The sequence below is a fragment of the Ambystoma mexicanum genome, chromosome 10, assembly GCF_040938575.1.
Source record: "Ambystoma mexicanum isolate Mex_15411 chromosome 10, UKY_AmexF1_1, whole genome shotgun sequence".
In the NCBI taxonomy this organism is placed as follows: domain Eukaryota; kingdom Metazoa; phylum Chordata; class Amphibia; order Caudata; family Ambystomatidae; genus Ambystoma; species Ambystoma mexicanum.
The window spans coordinates 878501353-878527704 of NC_090932.1; the positions used below are offsets into that span (position 1 = coordinate 878501353).

Sequence of the window (26352 nt, forward strand, 5' to 3'; positions counted from 1 at the left end):
CTTGGGAGCCAAAATTAGCTCCTGGCAACTGTTGGCGTCAAGGTAACCAGGCTCTTCTGGGCTACACGCAGGAGCTAAATATCTCCCAGCTCTCCTAAATTTCGAACCCTGCCAGCTGATGCCTTCGCCACAGTAATTGTTTTATGCTTTAACCATTTTCCATCTTCAGAAAAAAAGCACACCCAGGCATGAACAGCTCCCCACCGCTGCAATCTTTGCCCCTTTTAGAAACCAAGACAAATTATTTCTAAGTTTACCAAACACCACTTCTTTAGTCGCTTTTTTACATATTCAGTTTAAGGCCATGAGAGATGAAATATTTCTCAGACTGAGTGAGTGCTTAGACAAGAGAGGATTGTGTAACAGCTGTTGGGGACTTCAGAGTGTTTACAGAAGGGAGGTAGGTGATAGGGGCGAGAAAGGAGTGCCACTTGGGTATGAATCAGAAAGTGGTTGGAGGTAATTCCAGAGGCAGAGAGAGATAGAGAGGTAGAGAGCAGGAGAGTGACAGAGAGAAGAGAAGAAAAGAAAAGACAGACAATGGAGTCTAGTAAGACGAGAGATGCCAGGAGAAAGCTGGAGGGGACAGATCGAAGGGAAAGAGATCCATGGGACCAAGCGACAGAGTTTGGAGAGAGGTGGAGGAACAGAAAGGAAGGAAGGAGGGTGGAGAAGAGAGGTGACATGAGAGTGAGAAAAAGGTTAAGAGACTACCATTGAGAGCAGATCAGTGCAAGGACAAACTGACTATCCTTGGGCTTCGTCGGGTGTCCCCTGAAGAGTCGGAGAGGCAAGGCCATAGGCTTAAGGCCCCCATTTAATTACAGGGATAGACCATATGGCGCAAAGGTAACCTGGCTCCAGTAAATTTGACATTGCAGTACGACCAGTGAGAGTACAGAGGATTGGCTAGTTAAACGGGAGTATATAGGGATAACACCTAGACCGTGAGACCCATATTGCATCAATTTGAAAAAATGAAATTTTATAATGAAAAACATATTAGCTTTGCCTTGTGTCTCATTGAACACCTTGTCACACCATGCAAATGACATGTATCAGCTCAATTTGCACACAGTAACATCCAGCTATTCATTTGTAGGAAGGTTGCTTCAGGGTTCACACAACCATACTGTAACTCTATTACCACCTTCCAGGTTCTAGAAATTGTCATCACAGGAAAATCAATATTGTCAAGAGAAGATTGTGTTCCCTCTTTCTGATGATAATTTTTTCTGATCCACTGCCAATTCCCAGACATGCACCTTTACTGATAGAATCTCATACCCTCTCCCTCAACTTATGTGTATTCTTCCAGTTGGTAGACTGTTTCCTATCTTAACTCCTGCTTTTCCCTCCCACTCGCCTTTTCCTTTCCTCTGTAGACCAAGGTCTGGTTACCCCAGGCATGGGGAACAATACACCATTTTGTGGGCAAGTCCCAGTGCTCCAAAGCTCTATGAGCAGTTTTGTGTTTTTGTCCCAGCTTCTTGTACGCACGGAGGCAGACACAAAAGGTTTTTTTCTAAAGAACTGCACTTCTTTAGGAAAAGGAGAATATTAAAAGGGATCAGAACCCCCAACTAGACATCAGATTCTAGAATAAATGTCAGTCAACACTTGAGTTTTCTACATAGGACTGGGGAAATGCCTGTGCCAAAGAACCAACAGTATTACACATTTCAGTAGCAAGCTGAATTTGTCCAAAGGACATGTGCAATAGTCTAGAAATCCATCTCTGGTGTGTCCAGAAAAGCAGCCTACACCCAAACAGCAAGATCTTCAACAAGAGGGGACTAGGCTGTAGAACCACATCCTCATGATCTGCAGGATCTGCTCTAAACTACGTTAAGATTCAGAGTCAGCGTGGAGATTTCTTTCAAACTGAGCTAATGCCCAATTGTGTTGGCAGGGTTAGGTGCAACAAGTTCAATATGACCCAGGTATGGCCATGTATCTTGGGGAAGAAAGAGGTAGTCATGGAGCCCTAGTGAGAACAACATCTCCTTGCAAACAAGCGGCGCATCGCCGGACCTAAAGAGGCCCAAAAATGATCACACACGTATAGAGTGATGGCGTTTCAGCTTCTGGACTGGCTGGGTGGATGAAGTAGGGACTTTCGTCTGTAAAATCATCAGAATAGGCTCAGCTGGCACCATGCATAAGGCATTGATGGTATGCTCAAGACCCAAACACCATGCATAGTGTCTGTGCGGTTCTGTCACTGATTTTTTCAATCCCAGGTCACCTTCAATTCGGAAATCCTCAGAGAGGACATTTTCAAAATTCTTGGAGAGGGTGAGAGGGCGATTCTTCAGAACATGGCATTTAAAGATTCAAAAAGGTCCAGTCTGCACCTGGAGCCTTTTCAAAACATGAGGAATAATTTGGGAAGAAGGTAAGCATTATTTATTTTTTGCATTTTTTTTTTAAAGCGCTCACACAGCCCGCGGGCTTTGAGGCTCTGTTCCAGGAATTGTTTGTTTTTTAGTTGTGTAATTGTTTTTGTCTTAGTTGCATATTTATAACGTGCATAAATACCCAGAGGTTTCTAAGCGTGGACCCGGGAATTGAACCTGTGTTGCTTCGTGTCGTTTTGCTTCCAAAGCGAGCACGTTGTCGCTGAGCTAGCCTATCCTCTATGAATGAGGTGTTGAGTTTGCCCTAGTGGACCATGCACAAATTGACTAAGCTAATACTACACGTTTTCTCTTACAGAAAATTAGAGTATTCTCTATTTTTGAACTAGCGGAATTGATCAGCAAAGAGTTTTTAGGAACCTCAGGGCTGAACAGGAACACCAGTCCTATCCAGTCTGTACATGTTTCTCTCATTCAACAACCAATTATCCATAGCCCCTAAACGCTCTGGCATGCCATTTGTACATTGGTTTCAATTCTCAAATCACTGCTTTTTAGAAGAAATTCCATATACACCTCCTATTGTATTTTACTTTAAGAATAACTTCCACTCTGGTTACCTGCTGATCTCAATCTACCGCCAGCCAATCATCAAGGTGCTATACTTTGGCAACAACTGAAATTGCTCATCTCTCGTTTGTTGTGGTTCTTCTTGAAGAATTGAAGAGTAGCAATGCCGTTTTGGCCAGTCCTTACTTAATTCATCTGGGTAACATTTAAATCAGAGTCAAAACAGATCTTTAGGTAGACTTCAGAACAGTTCGAGGTCTATTTTTCATCTGGAGATATGGTTCCCGAAAAAGAAAACAATTCAGCTATCGGTAGATCAATGATACAGTGGTAAAAAAAAATATTTTTTATCTGCCCAATTCCCCAAACCGGGTGTAGCTGAAAGGTCCAAGCACCAGTATAATGAATGCACAACTACATTAGATCACCTGAAATCAACTAAGTTTTATATTTTTTCTAATTTTGAAATCTTCTGCACACCTACTCGTCCCTCTGACAATCTCCAGTCACATTTTGCCTTCCGGACCCACTTAGCATTTTAGGTCATAAACCCATGGCATGGAAGACCATTGACCCCATTGTTCACCCGGGTGGAATTTCCCATCCCTCCTTACTACTCTTACTCAGTAATTTCCTAACCATGTTGATCATTCGCAATGTCACATTCCAAGACTGCATGCCTTATTTCACATCCTTTTCTCCAAAGGGGGACAGGAGTATGAAAGACATTATTAAAAGTGTGTTAATTCGTTTACAAGAGTGGTGTGTGTGGTTGGTGTGTGTGCAGTCCATATGCTTGAAGAGACTCAGAGGGGTAATCCGAGTGTGGGTGGGTTGAAGTGGTGGATGTCTGCTGTGCTTAGAGGAGATAGTGGTGTGAGGGAGAATGTGCGTGTGTGCACATGTTTGTAAGTGTGGAGTATGTAGGTTGGAATGTGCGATCTGTGGGTGTCTAGGTTCTGTGCAGGGAGCCGTTATGTAGATGGGGGAGGGTGTGAGCGAGTTGTCTCAGAAGAGATGCCATCAGGGTCCTCCTTTACAATATCTCAGATGTCGGCACCGTACTATGCAACTTTAATGGGAAAGTCTCATGAAAAACAAAAACAGTTTGATTAGTTATTCGGCTGCAAATATAAGAAAGAACATTTGTTATTACCTGTGGTAAGGGGTGCTGGGTTCATCTATCTTCATTAAACCATAGTCTTTGTCAGATGGATGGTATGTGGCAAGGATGTTCATTTCATCCCATTTTTGGGACTTCTTACTGAAGAGAAACAAAACAAAACATTAACATCAGCACCAGAAACCCAAAAATCTATGATATTTCTGGAAAACTAAGTCAACCCTAGCAGAACATTAAAAACAGGTAAAACTCAAGGTCTATAGTTTGTACACATGCTGGGGTAACCATTGTAATACACTACCAAGAGTCTGACCTAGGATGCAACGAGTACCTTTTAAGGAGCATCTCTGCTGCCAACTTTGTGGATGTTTAAACATACTCTTGGCAATACTTTTTCTAGCGATATTTGACGTTTGAAAAAATACACTTGTTCATATTTTGCAGAACTTAGAAACAATTGACATGGCAGCCACATCCCTGGCAGAAAACCAGAGACCTACAAAACATGCCTTAGAGGCATTTTAGCAATTGAGTGAGATATAAATCAAGGTATGTTGTGGAGTGAATGGTTGGCTTGAATTAAAAGTAAAACATTTTACATTTCTCAATGAAACCTTTACTGCATACAAATAACTGATTTTTCACCGAAAATAAGTACATGCATGAGCCGGCTTAAGCAATATAACATCAGAGCTACGGGTATATATGCCAAAGACCTCTAAATGCAGAGACTCAACGATTGTTGGGTCAAAACGCACCATTCATGACTTTAAAAAATAGACTTATTCAAATGAAAGCAGTCGGAGGTAGCAAGGTGCATTCTCAATAGTAAAGAATCCAAAAATCACCCCATCATGTCAACACAGTGGAACATACGCAACATCACCCAGCTGCAAAATGAACACTTTTTAATTATGTGGTGGGATTGCGTCCTCCAAAGTATTCCAGCAAGTGCCTCGACTGCCCAGGCACTAGGATACTACCCCAAATAGCGGTCTCAGAGCGCAATAAGGAAAATGACTTACTGTGGACTATTATTAACCCTATTGAGCAGCAATTTCCTAACATGTAGGAGATCAAATGATGCGTTTGCTTCAGCATATTTCTCCTCCATTACCTTAGAATACTGATGGTGCCAAACAATTTGCTGTTTCGAGATCTTCTGCATTTTGTAGCAACATGCAGATTAAATTAAAGTATATATTTACTATAACTTGGACACAGACATTTGATTTTAAACACCAATTCAACATAGTGACCTTTTTCGGTTTGCAAGATGATTGTGACAATTGATCACTAATGAAGCTTGGCGAACAGACAATTGGAAAAACATTGCTTCCAAATTCAGAAGATTTCAACTCATCAGCAAAGAAGCTGCATACTGGCTACCTTTTTCTAATTCCTTAAAAATGGAATTGCACTTTACATTTTGACCAGTTGCTTGCCAGCGTAGAAGCACTTTCACTAGTCAACACAGTGGAGCCAGTTGGCAATGATTTCTCAATGGATACTTTTCACTTACTCGTGCAAGATTGGGGAAAAAGGTACGCATCAATTAACGTTTAACATCAAGTGTACTCCTAAAACTTGTCTTAACTTTTTGAAAATGCACACATTTGAGATAACCGTCTCAGGTCTAAGTGTTGAACCTGTGGTATGAAAGTTTAGGTAAATGTGTGGTATGGTGGCTTAAGTGAAGATGTGTATAAAGTTACTTCAAGTCAGACCATCAATTTTGGGGAGAAGTGGATATTTATGCATCTTACACAGATTTTGACAGTAGCAAGTTACACGAGATTTCTTTGTGAATACCATTTCGACATGTAAATTGCCATTGCACTTAGGAGTACCTACACCGCTTGCAACTTGTGCCAAAATAGGGATTCTTTGAGAACCATTCACAATTCCAAAACTCTGAGCCGGTGGAACAACACAATGCCACATTGACCATTGACTGGAGTAGCAATGTATATGGATAGTGATCGACAGGGATAGCAAATAAAGCACAAAACAGGAGAAATGTGGAATCACAAGAGCAACATTTCACCAGAATTCTACTGTGGTCTACTTAAACATAAACCCATAAACATCCTGTGCCGACAGCAGGCAATGTGCCAGCCATTTGGTGCTCGGAAGCCTAACTTAAAGGCCCCGAGTGAGGAGACCGCTGCTAATAAGGGAACAAGATGTTTGGAATTGTCACTGCACCTAGCTGCAGGGAGATACCAACACTTTTATTGCACCTGCCTCATGCTTGGGATGCCCATAAAACGAAAGTGCAGTGGACAAGAGAAACGTCTGTGGCATAAAGCGAGACAGGAAAAGGTGGCACCGGCATACAGAGGGAGACAAGAGAGCAGTGCACACGCATCAATGTGTTTTGTAAGAAGTACAGAGACACCCAGGCAGCCACGACATTAGCCAATGTTTTATAATTTCGGGAATCTCTCTGTTTGTATAACCGGCAGTACCGGTCTTTTGTGTTGATCCCCCTTATTGGGCCCCATCTCTGTAATGAACCCAATACATCTAAACAGAATCGTGTTACATACAATTGGGAAGACCTATTATTTTCTCGGGTAGTTCACTAGCACTTTATATAGTTTGCATCGTACCATGCAGTCCACACTCTCAGCCCAGTCTACCAACTTTATTTTGCCGTGGCATGTGCTGTATTTTCGTTTAATGACACTCTGAATCAATGCTCGCCAAAATCGTTCACGTTCATCCACAAACAAACAAAGATCTGCCACATTCTTCCACTGCCGACAATTCCATATCTTCGAATAATGAACTGGATGGCGGGTTCAATATGTTGTGGTAAATTCTTAGTTTAGCCATCTTAACATACATTTCCCATATTCCAAATTCATATTTTAGGGCTATCAGGGAGAAGGAGTCCGGTAAACTAAGCAGGAGCTTCCCAAATGTCCCCTCCTGTCTGCCAAGCACCTTCCAATCCACCTTATAGAGTTCTAGGCTGTATGATATCGCCAGCATTACCTTGCCCACATAAAAAGAAAGAATGGGCAACACCGTAAATCTGCAATATTTAAATTAGATTTTCAATTTTTTTTATCTTCACTTACTTGCTCTACTTATTTATTTCGGGGGCACAGTCCTTAAGGCTGTCAGGGCAGAAGATCTTTGTCCTTGCATGTTGTTGTGGTAGGGGTTAGAGGGTTGTAATGAATACTCAGGATACTTGGTTAGGTTATATGGTTTTTAGTAGGTTCGTATCAATAAGTACAATAGGTTACAATACAGGACAAGTTCATGGTAACAGAAGCATCCATCGGTCCCACCTGTGCCAAGCTCAGTTTCCAAATGCTGCAATAAGAACCTAGGCACTCACACAATAACATTCTAGGTAGAACACTTTGATGCTAATATTCCAGATACATACTCACACATAAATCGGCATTGGCTACCAACACAGGATGGTTAAAACATGTTTCACTATGTTTTCATTTTGTAACATTGTTTCCAGCTAAAAGTATAAAAAAGGGATGCAAAGTGTATACCTTTATAATGTGGCGACTCGAGGACAGGCTCACAACGTTTTCCAGTGTTCTATACTGCACCATCTTTTTCTACTGTGATAATGCCATTTTGAGTACCACATGCTCAAAATAGCTGACCTGTGTGTTTTAAATACATACACTTTGCCCATTTTGCTTTTTGCTCATCCTGCTGCCCTCATGCCAGAAAACGGCAAATAATTGCATGCACTCACAGGGTGCTGCTCATGGTTAAGACTGGGATGAGGCCTGTCTGGTCACAATCCACATCTCACCCAGGGGCTGTCTGTTGGTGGGCAAATGGGGAATAACGGGCTGTACCACGATTGGACAGCCACTGCCAGTTTGCATGGTGCAGATCCCGCCTACTGGAGGGCTGCGGTAACCCAAAGTCATGATCTTAGATAAACAAGGAGGACCTGGGGCCAGTCTAGAGATTGCTGACTGGAGCAAATATCCGAAGACGAGAATATCAACACTGAAGATGTGGCGCACTGCAGGAGAAGAATCCAGCATTGCTAAAGCCAATCACAGGAGAGCCTATGCTGTATCATGCAATCAGGAGAGACCTTCATCAGAGCATTCCTCCTCTGCACTGGTGGGCTAAACTAATCCTGTGTTCAACATCGTCCCCCTGCTGTTGGTGGACTATGAAAGTGCCCCAGAACCCCTCTGTGGCCTGATCATTCACCAAACAGGCCTCTCTGGTGCAAGGGGCACTTCTAGAGTGGGAACTTTAGCTTGTGGCCCGGGACAGCGTCACCTGCATCAGTTGTTCACCATCCTGAAGGGTCTGCCTAGAGCCTTCTTTCTGCCACCACCTTGAGCTGAGCCTGCCAACCCCTGACCAGGGTTTCTTCACCGCTTCTTGGTCTGATGCATACTAGGAGTCAATCATTAGCGTATGAATCATAGTGGTAAACTTCCCCCGGTTATCTGGCTCATCCTGCTGCAAGTCTCCTCGAGGTGCATTTGCACCAGACATCAGAACAACTGCTTAGCCGGACCTAAATCGACACCTCCCTCAGCCACCTCCAGAAGTACCAAAGACAGAAGTGTCTCCAAAGATTCGTATTAGCCCAGCAGTGGTTACTTCTGAAGTAAACGTTTGGGGTGTGAGTATACACCACCTGTTGCACCCACCTCCCACAGGAATTCCATGGGTGCAAAATCCACTTCAGTACTACCTTTTCCAGGCCATGAGTGTTGAGTTCTGGCCTAGGATTCCCCCTGGGTAGCCCATACAGTGATGGAAATGGTAGTGTACACTACTTTCACTCCATGCACCTTCATCTAAAATCGTGCTATTTACTGTTGGCAGATGCCAAAATGTTCCAAGGTAATTTTAAGACATGACATTTACATGGTAACTCAGCCTATGCTACATTTGCAGAGTTTGGAAAAATCAAGTGTAAAAAGCCCTTGCTCGTCGACTAAGTCGGCCTCGCGGAACCCTCCCACGTGGTTGGCTCTGAAAATCCCTCCTAACAGTGTGATACACAGATGAGCATGCAGGCACAGTAGTTTGTGGCGCCTTGTGTCTCATGTCTTCACAGTGCCATCGTACTAAAATAATTTCATAGCTGCTCTTTGGCTTGTTGTCAATATTTAACTACATTAGATATTTGGAGAAATATGCTTAAAATCCATTCAGGCGAGTGTCATTTGTGGTAAAGAGGCAATAGAAGGCTGGGCTAACAATGTTATATATTAGGGGAAGAAAATAGTGTTATAACAGATCATATAGTGCGCTTTGAGCAGGTCTTCCCCAAACCACTCCTTACCAATTGCTAGATTAAAAAACACTGCAGTCGCCTCGTGAATCTTACAAGCAAATCGGAAAGGCCAAGATATTTTGCAGATGATTTTGTATTAGACAACCTTCTCTAGGAGTAATGCCAAGATAATTGCATCAATGAAACTAAGCATCTGCCAACACCACCAACTATGGCGATTGCAAGGAAACAGTCTGCAACCTGCACACTCGCTCATTTTCAGATTGGACAATTATCAACATGAGATTCTTTAAATAGAGAACAAGTGTACAACAACATAACATTACAGTGTGCAATCATAGGAGCGCCACAAGGTAGTCGGTCACTAATGCCATGAGCAAACTTCCCCAAATGCCCACTGTTGGAACACTATCCACAGCATCAGGCTTGTAGCCCCAATTTGTGTCACCTTTCCCACCCCCGTTTTAACCCAGCTAGTTAACACATACAGACATTACAAATCCATAGCTCCAGACTCTGGTCTGTAAGATACCCGAGATATGCAGAGTCTACATTATCGACGACAGAAATAGCGCTAAGTTGCACGATTCTATGTCAAGACAGAAAGCAAGCATTAAGCTTTACTTTCCTTAATACTGCAACTCGCAGCTTTTCAAACCATGAACATTTAAACTGGGTATTTTTGTTTTGCTCATAAGTAAGTCCATGAGAAAAGGAAAATCAAATAGTTTAAAGCGTTCAGTGAAGAAATTCCAAAGTTCCATCCTGGCACTATAAGCCCCATGAGCTTCTAGTTCCTGGTAGTCCTTAGGCTCTCACCCCCACCTATTAGGTGCTAGCCTCCAGTATAAGAGAAACTTGCTCTGGGTCCCTTCCTCTTTCTTTTAGCTGCAGCTCAGACAAGTGATTTATATTTTAGTTGCCTTGTCAAGAATGTGCAGTTATTATTTCCTTGCTAAAGTATTGCAGCACGAAGTAAAATATTACAATTCTATAGATATTACACGCATTGTGTGAGCATACGTGTGTATTCGGGTATCATTCATAAGAATCTTTATTGCGAGAGAGTACGACGCAGGCGAGGGTGCGCACAAGATTCAGAACTCCATGGAAGTTACATTTTCTCTCAGGAGTCTGGGCCGGAGCTGCGAACGCGTTGGCATTAGGCAGCCGGCCTCGCTCCGAGTGCGACAGGCATTACGACCCAAGGGAGCGGGAGGCGTCTCGCTTTCCTGTCATCCCCTGGGCCTTCCTAACTGTTTTTGCCATAATGAACGTTACGCACACACTGAACGTCGCAGGAACAAAACTAATTAACGGGCATATTGAAAGAAAGAAAAACAAAAAAAAGAAAGCAGAAAAGGGATTATAAACAGTACTGCATTTTACACTGCTGGAACCTATTACGCCGACTGTCCGGAATCTGGCCCGTCAGTCTCCATCATCCATGGCTCACTATGAGGAACCAGACCGGTCTCATGCAACCACTCCATAGTGGAAAAAGAGTGGGTAGAAGAGCCCACAGAAAGCGACACAGAACTGTCCCTCAGTTTCAAGAGGGTAATAGGGGACTCCTTGTCCCAAGCTGTCTCTCAGGGAGTGCAGCCCATAGCGCAGCTTTTAGATATGCAAGAGGCATTAATGTCTAAACAAAAAGCATCAGCTAGCTGCTAGAAAATGACAGGCAGACAGCCCTTGCGAAGTGACGTCAGCAAGACACCCCCACAAAGAGCTTGAACAAAAAGTGTGTAAGAAAGCTTGGAAGAGGTTGACCTCTTTGAATCCCCCAACCCACCGAGCCAAACAGAAAGGGTAAACGCTGTTCCCCAAGAGGTCGCCGACCCAGTCGCCAGGCTAAAAAGGGCCTTATTAAAGTCTGCTATCTATGACAGACACTCTACCCTAGGGGTGAATAATTTAGGGGAAGATGACGAAGGCTATTCGCCAGATGACGAGGGGGACGAAGAGGATGTTCTCTCCAAAAGTCCCTCGAGGAAGAGACAGCCCCAGAAGGGGCAGACAGGACAGGGGATATGTTTGACCCAGAGTCCATCAGACATCCAAAATCGTCTGAATGGGTACCGTTATCAAGGGTAGCCCAATATATGTCGCAACATGTTGGGAAGCCCCTTGACAGAGAGGTATGAGCAAGAATGCAAATCAGAATGCCCATGGGCAGAACCCCTGACCTAGATCCAAAGACGGTCACGTTCGTGACGAAGGCGGCCAGAGACATTATAAAAGGCGTTGACGCGCCTGGAGAGGGTGCCAGGATAAACTACTGGACTTGGCAGGGCCATTGGCCAAAATAATGGACTTGGCAGGGAAAGCCAAGGATACTGGACGCCCAAGCACTAGGTAACTGGGCCCAGGGAGCAGCGCGTTTTCAAGAAACCACCAGAGCCTAAATATGCAGTATTATAGGACGTCAGAGACGCATTTCATCGGTTTCTCGGCTGGCCAGAGAATGTTAGCCTATCCCCGTTCACAGTTATCAGGAAAACTAGCGATGTTGCTCTGCTTAGCAGCATGTAGGAGGGTATATGATGTTAAAGCACTGGATATAGACAGGAAGATATTACCCTGAGGGGGCGGCATTTAACATAGCCAAGAGAACGAAGTGCAATTCTAGAGTGATTTCCTATCCCTATTTTACAGACAGTAAAAAGATATGCGTAGCGTAATGCATAAAAGATTATGAGGCAGCGACAGCGCACATTAGGTCGACAGGAGTGACACAGCTGCTTATTGCACAAAGGAAGCTGCACACCGCCGTAGCCACAGCTACTATAGGGAGATGGGTTAGAGAAGTGATACACTGGGCTGACATATACCTTCCCATATTTGGTGCACATTCCGCTAGGGGAGCAATGGCATCTAGAGCATTCTCAGCACGAGTGTCGTTACAGGACATTATGAAGTCAGTCGATTGGTCTTCTGAAGCAACGTTTTAAAACGTTTTATTTCAAACCTGTGTCTGAGATAACTAACAGAGTGGTGGCAAGCTTTGAACAAGCATAATGCTCGGTTCCTGTCTTGACATAGAATGAAGATTGCCCATGCTTATAGCGCAGGGTAGTCTTGATTCTATTAAAGACAGAGGCGAGCATTATATCCCACCCTAAAATGGCAGAGACTTGTGTTTCATTATGTATATGCATACTGTGCAAGTTCTTTAGCACATTTCCCACCCTCATGATGTCCTCTTCATTTCTCATAGGAGATGAACAGAAGATAGCCTGAGATGTAACAGGAACATCGACAGATTTGTCACGAAGTACGCACGTTGTCCTGTTGGGCCGAAGCGACTGTGGAGTTACCAGGACAGTTAGAAGTCCGAGACACAGAAAAGGTCGCAGAGAGCACAGTTTCTACGTTTGGAATCGGGCAGAGTTTTCTGCCAAAAGAAAGAGGAAGGGACCTAGGACAAGACTCTTTTATACTGGAGGCTAGCACCCGATAGGTGGGGGATGAGAGCCTAAGGACTAGCGGTTCATAGGGCGTGTAGTGCCAGTACCTAAAATATTGCCGTCCTTTATGTATCGTCATGTCCCCATGGTGTTCACGTATTATGTTCTGTGCTGGGGCACTGAAGAAAAGAAAAAAACAAATGCTTGAAGAAAAAAAAACAATTAAGAGGGGTATGAGTGGGTCAGGTGGATTTCCCCCAGGGAGGCGCTTACCAGGGAAGACCCCTGGAGATGAGAGGAAGGACTGGGATTTCTCTGCCCACTTTGCTAAGGAAGGTGCCTGGGCAGTGTCTGCCAAGCGAGCACCCAAGCCATGAGGGCGATTCGGCATAAGCCCTGATGCTAGGCTACCATGTAGGTAGAGATCCGGGAAGGATCAAGCATGGAGTACACGTGCAGCAATAAGGGCCTGCAGCATCCCCACGACCATGAGGACAATGCTATCATCGTTAGAGCTCCATCTGCAGTTTGCAAGCCTGTGGATGAAACGTGCTCTGTGAAGACTAACTGGGATGTCTGGGGGAGAGCGGGTGCACTACCCACCATGCTGAAAAGGTATCCAACCAGTCACGGGAGGCTGTGCTGAATAGTTTAGCCGAGAGGTACAGTCCCCTCAGTGGAACGATGCGCATTCCCATGAGGCAGAGCCAGCAAGGGCCTACACATGAAGCAGACTGCTCGTGGGTGAAACGGCTGCATACAAGGATATACACAAATAGCAGCCTTCATAGCAACGTTCGACAGCTATATGCAACGTTGTGTTGGTAATGTGGGAAATAATCCAGTCATAATGCCAACTTTGGGACAAACACAAAGAGACAAGATACCGGCAGCTCAGGATGTGGGGATGCGATCTAAAAAAGAAAAAATGTTTTTAAAAACACGCAAGTGGGTAAGTGTGGTGTGCCTGTTTAGAGGTGGAGAACGTCCGTTGGATAGCACCCCCGGTTGCCCCCTCATCCCCCCCCCCATTTACCATTAGAGAACCCAGCGACTTGCAGCCAATCTCTTATTATGCCTTTGTGTTCTCTTTCTTTCCAGCTGGTCTTGGGAAGGAAGGGCATTTAGTGTCACCCTCTGACCTGTTGGGAGAGGGTGCCATCAACAGGCCAAAGCAAAATAACCTGGGCTACAAATGTAAAGGTGTAGCTGTTTTGAACAGACCAAATTAAATAAATAAGGATGCACACCAATGGAAAGCACAGTTTCATGAAGGCATACACTAGTGCAATGTTGTAGTGGTATGTCATGTTCTGGATCTGCAATGATCACAAGATGATGTGCTCGATCGCGCCTAGGAGTTGTCCAGGCTTCTAAATCATAATGAACTAACCCCTCATGAAAGCCGCATGTGGACAAAAGTGTCAGAGCCAATAGCTGTGCAGAATGAATGCGGTCACGGCACAATAAGAAGAGTTAAAAGTAATGGGAGAGATCCACCTCCCCTGAACAAAACCATGTTGGCCACTGAAGCAGAGGTGAGAAAGTGTCAGATCTGCATGTAGATTATGAGAGGGAAGTGATCACGTGGACTCATTGCAGATATGAATTTAGATAGGATGAGTTCCTGAAAGCTTAACAACTAGGTGAGATGCGAGACAGCTTCAGACATGCTCAATGTATTACTATTACATTTTCCTACCCCAGGACAACCAAAAAAGGCTTGTGTCAGCCCTAGTATGAATACTTTAACACGGATGCTAGAATTCAATCTGTGCAAGTATGCTCACTGCACATATCCTTAGTTAAGCAAATCTGTTCCCTGAGCCAGAGCTAAATTCGCATTATGCTGGTGCCACGAGTAATCTTATACTAAAAGTCAGATATCCCAGCAAATTAACGTTTCCAATCCAGAAAAAACCCAGGATTTCACAATTTGTGTTGCAGAATATTTTTATCCCATCTGCAGAACTCCACTGCATTCCCAAATCTACTCAATCCTTGTATATTTTGAAGCTTCAAACCCCAGTATTCTCCCAGTTAGATCACCGTAGCATATTTGAAGTTTGCAGAATTACATCACAAACCCACTTTCGCAACTTCCCAGCACACACTGATAATCTGAGCATATACCCATTATATGTGACACCAGTGCGCCCGTAAAAAGCACTGAAATAAAAAGAGTCCTAAAAATGTGGTTACTCAAAATATCCTTACCTCGACAAACAAATATTGAATGGGTCCATCGTTTGGCTTTGCATTCAAGCTAGATATAAATGTCCATGCAAGGCTCTAGAAGCTGTAGCATCTCATTTAAATTGGTGTTGGGAAGCAAGGGGGTCACTCGTCCAAGGCCCCCCCTCCACTACCCAAGAGGTTTCTAATGCAGCAAAGGCACAACACTGTGCAGTAGATGCTTGGGGAGTGTGTAGGGGGAAGAGGGTGTTGAGAGGGGTTGTTCAGAGATAGACTATAGTGAGAGTGGATGTATATTGCATTAGACACAAGATGCCATTTTGGTTAATAAGTAGCCATCTTTAAATGAAGGCCTGGTGCCGTGCTGCAGCCAGACAAGTAGGCACTGGCAGAGGCATAGTTATATATGTGCGAATACGGGAGAAGGGTACGACTGGGGTGGGAATGGGACGGGCCAGGCTCTCACATTCATAAACCCATCATTGTTTCCTATCGTTAGCATATGTAACCGAGAAAGAATGCGCCCTGCAAGGCCATGAGGCGGCAGGGAGCTCCCTGAAAATAGCAATCCCACAAGATGGAGGGCACGAGTCTCTGACCGAGCCCAACTCAATTTCTAAGTTATATTGCCCAGATGTCCCCATCCCAAGACCCCAAGATTCCGGAAGTCAGCCAGCACAAGAACTCTAACCATAAAATAGTTTGACCACCCATTTGTTATATAGAGCACAGTAGAACGTAAGAGGCCCCTGTGATTTGCGCTGCGAGGTGCCAGAGAGGGGAAGTAACATTTAATGGCAAAGGTGGGAATACTTGGAATGGTGCTAACGCGTCTGGTATCGAGCTGGGGTTAGCCGAGATAAGATGACCTTGAATGTAGCCTCTGCGCCCATGTCTGCTGTACCAGGTGCACATAAGTCCACTGACAGTGCAGGCAGTGAACTCCATCCTTAATTGGCAATTATCGAAACCAGCACCTGATGACGCAGTGAGAAGAGCCCCATGTGGAAGAAGATGAACAAGAAAAGCTGGGACCAATGACCTGGCATCCCATATGAAGCAGGCGGCCCATGTATAGGATCACATCAACCAGCTCCATGGATTTGTACCCTATTTGATGTACGTCATTGTGATGCTTTTTGCCCTTATAAACTGCTGACCCTGTTGGTTTTCATTAGGCCACTCCGTGGCAGCAAAGTTATTTACTATTGCGTACCTGGTTTTTATGAGAATAAAGACTTATTCTCCTTGCAAGAAGTGTGCTGGGATTCTTTCCCTAGTGGGTTATATTTTTTTCTGGTGTGAGCATGAGGAGCGTCTCTACACTGGGCAAGGGGCAGTATGCATGAGAGTTTTCATTCATGCATTTTTCCTTTGGGACTGCCACTTGAGCCAGAGGATTAACCTGTTCCTTTCTACTGTGAAACAATGGCATCACTTCCAGTGGTCAGTTTCATTACTCTGCTGAGATGCCTGCAGTATAACACTCTTCCCTGTAGGACACAGCGTTTTACCTTGCGACATTATGTAGAATAGCAGGGTGTAGGACAATTGACAGATATAATGACCTATTAGAACAAGTCATTGTGAAAGTCAGTGACAGGATTATGTTCCAAAAGGTGGAGAGGAACAGGTGTTTTTGTTAAGGGGTCCCACAGCAATGACCCGGAACAACAGGTTTTAAATTCCTATCTCCAGTATCTCCCTTGTATTCATGAGGCTGGAAACACTTCATCCCCTACCCCAACCCCTCCGAGACATGCAAATCAAAAGGTATTGTGGGGTTATATTAACATGGCTTCTTGTGTATCAGAACGGTACTTCAAATGATGAAATTCATCAGTTAGACTTTGCATACCCTCTGGGGAACTTCAGGCACTGATGATCAGTGAAGTGTGTACACTATTTAACTGAAGTTTGACTGCCTTCCTATGACTGACAGAATGACAGCTGGAATTATCTGGCGGGGGGAGTAGCAACATTTCTTTTTCTTATTATCTTAGGATATGGTTAAAACATTGAACCTTTAATAATGATACATAAAGTTAACAATTCATAGAAGATAAGAGTGAATTCATGAGTAAACAAGTAAAATGGCATCTTGCAAAGGAATTCATGATGGTCAAAAATGAATCATCAAAATGGACCATTATGCAGTATTATGTAGGTTCAGTGATTGTACGAAACCAACTACATCAATTATAATTGAGGTTGTCCTCCCGGACAAACAGGAATGCCAAAATCGCTCTGTGTCAACAGATATACCATCAACAGATATACTATCTCGGGCCCAAAGTCTTCCAGATTCAGGCAGTTACAATTGTTATCTCCCATTGGCATGAAGCCTGACTCATGTCATCTCTAACAGAAGAAACAGTAGTGAAATGAGCAACCCATAATGATCATGTCATTACATTGGTTTTCATGGTGGATTGTGACAGATTGTTGCTTTTGGCCAATCGCCAGAATGCTCTTGAGTCCTTTTTTTTAAGCAGCTGAGCATAATTTCAGAGTCAGTCTGAAATCTGGTTGCCCGCGAGTTTCGCGCCCAGTTTGGGGAATCTTTTTAATAAGCAATTGAGTCTCACCAGATGAAGGGCCACATTTAGTTCTGAGATGTCTTATGTTTTTCCCCATATCCCTTCTTCTCAATACTACTTCATCATTGTAGGTGTGTATGTTTTGTGTATTTTGTTTGCTACTGCCCGATTTTGTTGGTTCCCTCATTTTTCCACCTTAATGTATGGAACGAGAAGTTGTCATCAATGAAATGAGGTAACAAAGGTGCCAATTTTACAGAGGCAAAGGCTGTGGAATTTGCTTCGTCTGTGGAAAGACAAAGCAAGTGTGATAGACGGTTCATGTTCATATTCCATTTTGATATCAAACAGCTTCCAGCATGGTATGATCACTATAATCAGTGGATCCAACTTTAAAGTTTGTGCATTGTTCATACATCCACATATTGACAAAACGTCAAAAACAGGGGATATTTTGCCATCAGCCCATGTAGGCGCAACATCAACTGGGGAGGAAAAAAAGACTCAAGCCACCAAAACAGTTCAACCACCGCCTACCATTTCACCTTTTGTTGGAGGACCAAACACCTCTCCCATCAACCTCGCCCAGCAATTCTGGATTGATGTGATCCCCAACCAGTATTAGGTGGCCTGCTGGGAATTTGGTGGACCAATCAAACAGAAAACGAGTGAGACGGCTCAGTATCTAATCCAACTCCCCATTTTGTCATGCCAATAGATATTTAGGATAAGAATATTAATAAATCCCCTGTGGTCATACTGAAGATGGATTGCCAAGATTCTAAAACACAGCTAAGTTGACCCAGTTACTGAAATGATGGGGGAAGAATGAACACGTATAATTATGCCACCAAATGGCCTACCAACTACTCCTCGCCGGGCAGGTTCACATGAGAGATGATAGCCATCCATTACAAGTGGTTCCAGCAACCAGGTCCCCCAAGAGCGATCACTCAAAAGGTTTGCAATTTGCATCAAAGTTCGACTTAGGTTAGTAAGTGGCCATGACCTCGTGTTCCATGAAATTAAGTTGAATACTCAAGTAGAGGATTTCTCAGGAGCACAAGGAATTTATTTTTGCTGTGAAGCTTTTAATAGCCATGACCAATTGTTAGTCTGCTCAGAGATATGCATCATGTCTCTTAGACATCGTATTTCAGCCCTTGGAATGGAATCCATTGCCATGTCACAAGACTTGTACCCACATGACCATTTAGATTGAGAAATATCAAATCGGAATACTCTAAAGTCTTCGCTTTCTTTCATTATGCGTTCAAACACAAATTTTGATTTGAGAAAGACAATGTCGGATCTTGCTCTACTACGATTAATGAAATCTACCCTTTGGAGATCATTCAATGTCATTTCAGAAAGACTCAGTTGTTCGTCTGAATATTACAGACTGATTTTCAGGTAATAAACCTTCAAATAATATTGGATATGGATGTTCTTCCAAGGTGGATTTCAAATTAGGCAAGTCCTCTCTTTAAGTTAGATCAAAAAGAGGCTCACTCCTAAGAGCATTGCGACCTAATGGAACTAGAGTTGATAGATTCTTACTTGTATTGAAGTGCACGCCATTCTCTCTCTGGAATCTGCCAAATACCCCACTCATTCAGTTGATAGTAAAGTGTTGTGCTATGGCTAGGGCTTTTTGGTAGTGTAATGAGAGGAGTCCGATTTGATAACCCAGTTTCAGATGAACCACAGGTCACATCAGGGGCGAGAGCCTTGGTGAATACTCCCAGCCCTACAAGGGAAGAACAGCGAGGGACAGTCTGGCCTTGCATGAAGGAATAAAATATTGATGACTAACCACATACGTTTGTTCAGATTTGGCTTTAGATACTGGTTGATAGTCACCACCCTCTACAGTGGGTAGTGAGCCAACAGGTTTTGTACCCAATGCCATACTCATAACTTGAGATACATGCCCCGTGGTTGACTCGCACAAAGCGGAACAGGATTTAGCTATGCTGTGTATGGTAATTGTGTTTTTATCGTCAGTAAGACTGTCTCAAGGAAAAAGGAAAACGTTTTCCCCGGTCCCACACGGGTAAACCAATTGGTGAATTGAGGTGCTGCAATGATTTCAGGTATCTTAATGTGTGTGGATTTTGTCTTAATTGTGGAAGCATCGAATTGTGTCAAAGCTGCTTTTACCACAGGTTGATCAAAAAAGAAAAAAATTAAATGTTGTGATGATGGATGTGTGTTTTTTTGTTTTGTTGGTATGTTTGGGGTTTTCGCTGCTGCGGATTTATTTTTGCATTAGATTTTTTTTTATCATGTATGTTGGTGGTTATAATGGGTAAAGCGGAAATCTCAGTATCAGAGTCGATGTTGATAATGATGGGAGAATGCGTTGATGTTGTGCAAATTACCTCTTAGTCAGAATTGGAGTCTGTGGATGTATTAGGTATTGCCTTGCTCAGTGGCATATGTCTTTTCTCCATGAGATAGCACAGGAGGTTTTTTCAAAAGCAGAACCATTAACTCAAGATTTCCCCACGTTCAAACATTCATCTGAGAAGATAACATCCTTGTCCACATCACCCCACTTTAAATTACCCGTATTGGACTTTTGCTCAACCTCTGCTTTTATAGGACAAGATTTCGGTTGGAAAAGAAATTCCTTGGCCGCAATATGCAATTTTATATGCTATCTAATTTGAAAAATCGCAAATCAAAAGCCACAGAGTTGGATTTCATTTCTGGTTTTCGGCCTTCATAAAGAGACACGTATGCATAATACTTGATTTATCTCAAGTAGGGTTTGATTAGATGGAAATTCCATCTGAAGCTGGTTCCTGGAGTTGTTATGGAGAGATATCTTGGGTGGACTGGAACTGATGGGGAATCAAAAAAAAAAAGTCTGTGGCTGAAATGGAGTTGGGTATATAGTCTGGCGGAGTGGCCACAAAGCTAACTTCCACAGAGTCCACATTGTCACCCATGTCTGGGACTTTCCCCACTCATATTTGTGAGTTTCCGGAGATATCAGCAAGGGCGGTAAATTATGTCCAGACTTAGCTTTTCCAATTGGGGGAAGAAAATAGTTATCAAATAGTCTATGTTGATCCCGGTAGATGTTTTTTGATGTAAGGTACAGCTTCTACTGCGTCAAGATTTAAGATGTTGTAAGGCCCCTCTGGAGAATAGGGGAGAGGCAAGTTTATAGCTGCCAACATGTCTGCATCTGAAATATATTGAGGTTTGTCTTTCCAATGCATCAAAGTTTTATTGCTTCATAGTTCACACATTAGCCATTTGTCACCAAGGCTATTCATCAGACGTGATGCCGTTATTAATTGATAAAAGGGAGGACTAATACCAATATAAAATACAATTTTCTGTAGTTTCACACAAATGATGAAACATTAAAAAGAAAAAAGGTGGAAGGGCTATGAGCCGAGCCCCCGCACTCTCACTCCCAAACCACCTATGAAAGATAAAGAATGTTAGAAAGGTGGAAAGGTTATATGCTAACGTCCGACGCTCACATTCCCAAACCACCTATGTTTGGAAAATCTGCATATGAAAGATGGAAGGGCTGTGAGCAAGGAATCCACGCCCACACTCCAAACCATCTATTTCTTTTACAAGAATGCATGCAACAGGAGGAGGGGCAATGAGCAAAATTCAGCACACAAAGTCCCATAGAGCGTGTATTTGAGGCAGCGTGCAGAGGAAAACTGGGATGTTATGAGGCGGCCAATGTCCAGTGCCACAAAGACGTCTGAAGTGTTAGGATTCCCAACCGTAAGTGCAGGTCCAAGAAAACATGTGCAAGGGGTCGGTAGTTTAGTAAGTCTGTTGACAAGTACGTTTTCAGTAAACAAGAGAGCGTTTGGTAAAATTAGAGTCTCACTGCATGGGATGATGTTGAAATCGCACCTCATTTGCTCCGTGCTCCAAGCCCCAAACATATGTATTTGATGAAAATCCTCCTCGAATTGATGAGTGAAAGCAGACTGTAAGAGGTCCTCCAGATGAAGTAATAACACTCCTGCTGCCACCTCGCCACAACACACACTGTTTGCACACTGCACCATTAGGTGTAGCGACTTAAGCAACATTGTTAATTGAGGGGGTTTTAAGAAACTATCTGCCTCTGAATGTGAATGCTTTCAGTGAAATAACAGGGTAAATAAAGGTCTAGCAAATCTGTCCACTGTATGACAGAGAGACTTAAATCAAATTCACAAACAGCCGAGTGGGTGTTCGATGTAGGTCAATGGGTTCCAGCCATACAGCACGTTGCTGGTTCTCATGATCACCCCAACGGTACTAAAGAATATGGAGGAAAGGTGGACTGTTTCATTCCTGATGCATTTTAGTTTGCCACATATGCCTCAAGAGAAAAATAAAAATAGGTTTGATGTGCTGCGGTTATAATGCTGCATAGGTTTCGGTAGTACTAAGGCGATGATGAATGCCCAATAAACATGTAAAGGGGGAACTTCCAAAACAACTCCCATGTACTTAATAAGGTGGCAAATAAAGTATGGTCATTGGTCTCCAGCAATTACTACCAGATTTGCTTTATTGAATGGTCAGTCTCCTTTTATTTTCAGTCACCCCCATTAGTTTTACATTGGGAAGTGAATTGATCCCAGACGCAAAGGGACATCACGGTTTCCATGTCTCAAAGCCATCAGGAATGAAGGAGGAATTCTAGCATATTGCAACACAAGGAGAAGTCTCCCCTTATTTTCCCTGTTACCAAAGTTGAGTTAAAGCAGTTTTGCGTGACAGGCAAGTTCTCCTGATCAATTCATCCCCATCATAAGCGAATTACCCATCAAGTAATTCATTATGAGGACATAATATGCTGAGTAAGATCCACTTTATTTAGTTTGGTGCACCCCACACGTTCATAAATGTATTGCTTTCCGTCTGCAACAAGCTAAACCCTACATGAAATAAAGCAGTTCTGTGAAACACAAGTATAGTATTGGATTCCTTTCTGTATCCGACATTAAATTGTCAGAGTTGGCAAATGTTTACAGAAACGTTGCGCAGGCTTTTCTGAAACATCGATAAACAGGCTACTGTGGATGCATTATTATGCATCCCATTAATGAAATCTGGGCTATTGACACATTTAGGTACCTTAAAACCAATGCACACATTCTCCTGCTTACCCCACATAGTGTTAAGGATTCCAGTTCCTTGGGGCCACTCACCTATTTATAGGCTTGCTCTGTATTGGAAGCCTAACCTTTAATGAGTCTCTTAAAAAGGCGCACTGAGAGAAAGAACAGGTTACACAGAAGATGTGGCAGTCACTTTGAGCCATCAATCCGTTCGATCACTTAATCCTGGTTTAAAATTCATAATAGAAATTGCTCAGTCTGCATCAAATACATTTAGCACAGGCCCACTTAAGTGCTCTTTGTGAGCAGTGAATCATATTTAGGGAGCAGAAAAACTCCTTAAACAAGTGGGGGGAAAAGGGTTTCCAAAAGGAGTAGGACTGAGTCTTTGTAATCCCCTAGCTAACATAACGACAAAAGAGTGGTCTTCAGAATTTGGCCACCAGAATCCCTGGATTTGAAAAGGCTTGGTGACAGGGTAAATAAAAAACTTAAAATCCCACAGGTGATGTGGTGGCGTAGGGGAGACCCATCCACATTAGGTTCTGATGAGGTCGTACGGAGTTGAAGAATCACCCAAAAGAGGTATTCCGTTATTTTCCCAGTGCAAGTTCCAACTCTAGACCAACTGCACAGCTATCAGCAACAAAATGTTTTTGAGCACATATTGGCAAGACTACAACCGTGTGAGAATTATATAGTAGGAAACACTGCACTGAACACGGGGACCATGGAAGAAGGTGGTAAAGGGAACATCAGCAGTGGTACATGTGACGAGGAAACCAAAAGCACTGCGTCTCTTGAAGAGAACGACAGACAAAAGGACAAACTTAACCACCCTTTTCCATTTCATAGAGCCGGCGGAGGGGAGTCGTGCCGTCCATCCGATGCGTGCTTATTAACACTGGTACTAATGCGAACCACAACCTTATCTACGTGCCAGAGTTTGTAGCGAGTGGCAGAGTAAGCTGGGAAGCCTCAGGAGACCACTATCCGAAAGCTCCATGGGTTGGGGTCGTGCTGTAGGAAGCCGGTAAGTTACACGCCAGTAGGGAGTTCTGCGGAGAGCCACAGCGGACTGGGGAGGTGCCATGGCGACCAGAGATGAGGTCTAGATTAATAGAAAAGGGGGGCAGGACCTATAGTTTGATAGGTAAGGAGAAAGGGCAATGAAAATCCATTGATTGGCAGAATACAACCTCTTTTCGTATAAATATGAATGCGCAGGACACCTTGGGTCACTCTACCCCCTTCATTCCAGGGGGAAGACGCTGCACAAGAGAGCCCTCGTTACCACTGGGCTTATTAGACAGAGACCCAGGGAGGGACTGGATACGGGCTACATGAAGCCAGCCATACCTCAATCTGACTCAGAGAAGAGCTTTTGGTGAAGAAACCTAGAAGAATCTGTAGGAGTGTACCTGAAAATGATTACAAATAAACCTTTAACCACAAGCAACTGGCGTCTGTTCCTCTATCCACCACAAACCTCCATAAAGTAACAGAGAGAGGGTACGACCAAATCTTCACATAAGAAGCAAACCAGCCACTCTGCGAAACGAGGCAAAAACTGCCTATCCCTGAAATAGAGAGCAAAATTGCTTTAAACAAACAATGGGCACATTGCCTAACCCCGTCTACCAAAGGTCTGAGGACATTTTTGGATTAGAGGTGCCAGCAGAACAGTGCCACAGGAAGGATCTCTAATATGACTGCCTAATCCTAAAAGGAGCTTTTAGAGAAAAAAGAACCATCTTTTAATTTGAATGAATTAAACAATATCAGTTTGTATCAAATATATTTGTAATCTCCCTATAAATCATTTTACTCCTCAAAAAAATTGAGTAAAATACTTGCCATTTCCACTTCCACTACAAAATCTTTTCAGAATACCTGGGCATGGCTTAGATGGCGTTCCCATGTGCCCCCCTATTTAGTACAACAAGATCAAGTAGTTGTTGCTGCACACTAGGACAAACTCATGAGAGAAGGCAGCTTTCTTAAAGCCACCCCAGGTGAAGTGGAGTCTTTTTAGGGGGTCTGAGGTTACCCACGATGATTGGTGCAGAGGCAAACTCATTCGCTCCACAAAGACTAGAACAGATAGTCTGTAAGACCCAATTGTGCTGACTGGCTACCCACCAGGCAACTCCAAGCAGACTGACAGTCATCCTGGGTTGAACACAGAGTGCCTCTTTTCCAAAGGCTCTTTTTTTTAAAATGTTTTATATCATGACTGCTTATTCATTTTCATATTATTCTGGGATAAGTCCAGATGACCAATGTGTAAGGGTTAAGGAAGCTCAGCAAAAGGACTAGGTGGTGGAAAATCAAGGCCACCTTTTGAAATAGGCATTCCAACCCAATTATAAACATGAAATATGCCTCTCTTAAAAACTCCTGCATGGCCCAAGAATCGGAAATAGCTTGGCCAACTGGGAGCTACAAGAATCACTACACTTCGTTAAATCTGGATACAAACCATTAGTGTGAAAGATGACAAGACGGGACAGGAGAATAAGATATCAAGAATCATCATTAATATACCTAGAAGAGACGTTGAGCGGTCTAGATATTGGCAAACAGCATTAAATATACCCAAACCAGGTCTCAAAATGTATACTCCCCTCCAGCCATTGGTAAGCAATGGACTCTGGGCAATTAAGAAATTATGTGCTGTGCACATGTAGCGAATTGAAGGGGGGGGGAAAGAGGTGTTATGCTGGCTATTTGCTTGCAGTTTGAAATGTTCACCACTGCCCACATTGTCACCGTACTCCAGATCCTGTCTTCCCTACCCTCATCATCCATCACTCCTGATCCTCCTCCTAACATCCCCTACTTCCTCACCCTGATCCTTAATTTCCTTATACTCAATCACATCTTCCTCCAGCTCAAAGTTGTTTTTCCTCCTCTTCAGGTCATCCCACTCCTCAGCTTGATCCTTCACTCAATGATTATCTTGAGTTTGCTCTAATTTCTGATCCTCAGTCAACCTTCTTCCTCTCTGTCCTTTCTCCCTTATATATTCCCCCTCTGTCCTTACCTTTCCCCACCCCCTGTGGCTCCAACATTAACCACAGCTACTAATTACACAAATGTTCAACTCCTACCCCAAACTTCACCATCCTCCTCCCAAATACCTCTGCCACCCCAACCTTATTCCTCCTCCACCAACTTCACTCTCAACCTTCACCTTCTTCCTCACCCCCAAACCTCCTCTTCCTCCCCAACCCTCTTTCACCTATCTCCTCCTTCTCCTGCCTCCTCGTCCTCGCTGCTAGGACTTTAGGGGCTGCATGGGGCTATGTGGTCCTCTGCGGCCCAAGCCACCAAATGTGGGCTAACAAGCCCTGGAGATGTATTGGTCTTGGTCCCCGGACTGCACTGGTACTTTATTTCCCATGAAGACTAGGTGTAGCGTGCTGTGATGCATGCAGCTGGAGCATCCTCTAAAGCTCTGCCTGTGCCGGGTGCTGGTTATTGCTGTTCCAGGTACAGGCAAAGGAAAAGGAGTTTTATTGTCTGTGTTCTGGACATTGGACAGTAGTCTGTTCCTTCTGCTGCTGTAGATGTTTGCTTCCACTGCGTGTCGCATCCGCGACCTTGCGGCTTCTGCTCTGTAAGCCCTGATACCAGGTCGGAAGGTTCGGTCTGCATGTGGACCTTGTCGCATTTGCTGCCACTCTCAGTGAAGATTTCACGCCGTCACCAGTATGACCGGGGAGACCTTAGGAGGCTCCTTGGGCATGAGATAAGTGTTTGAATGTACTATATTTCCAACGTTTATGCGTGGG

General features: G+C 43.6%; 1 protein-coding gene across 1 annotated transcript in view; it reads right to left on the bottom strand.

Moving 5' to 3' along the window:
- The window catches only part of PPP1R2 (protein phosphatase 1 regulatory inhibitor subunit 2), a 235789-nt gene that overhangs the window by 136154 nt on the left and 73283 nt on the right, over nucleotides 1-26352 (bottom strand). Inside the window, exon 2 of the mRNA XM_069618586.1 lies at nucleotides 4087-4194. Within this exon, the coding sequence (XP_069474687.1) occupies nucleotides 4087-4194 (108 nt within the window). The remainder of the gene's footprint in view (nucleotides 1-4086; nucleotides 4195-26352) is intronic.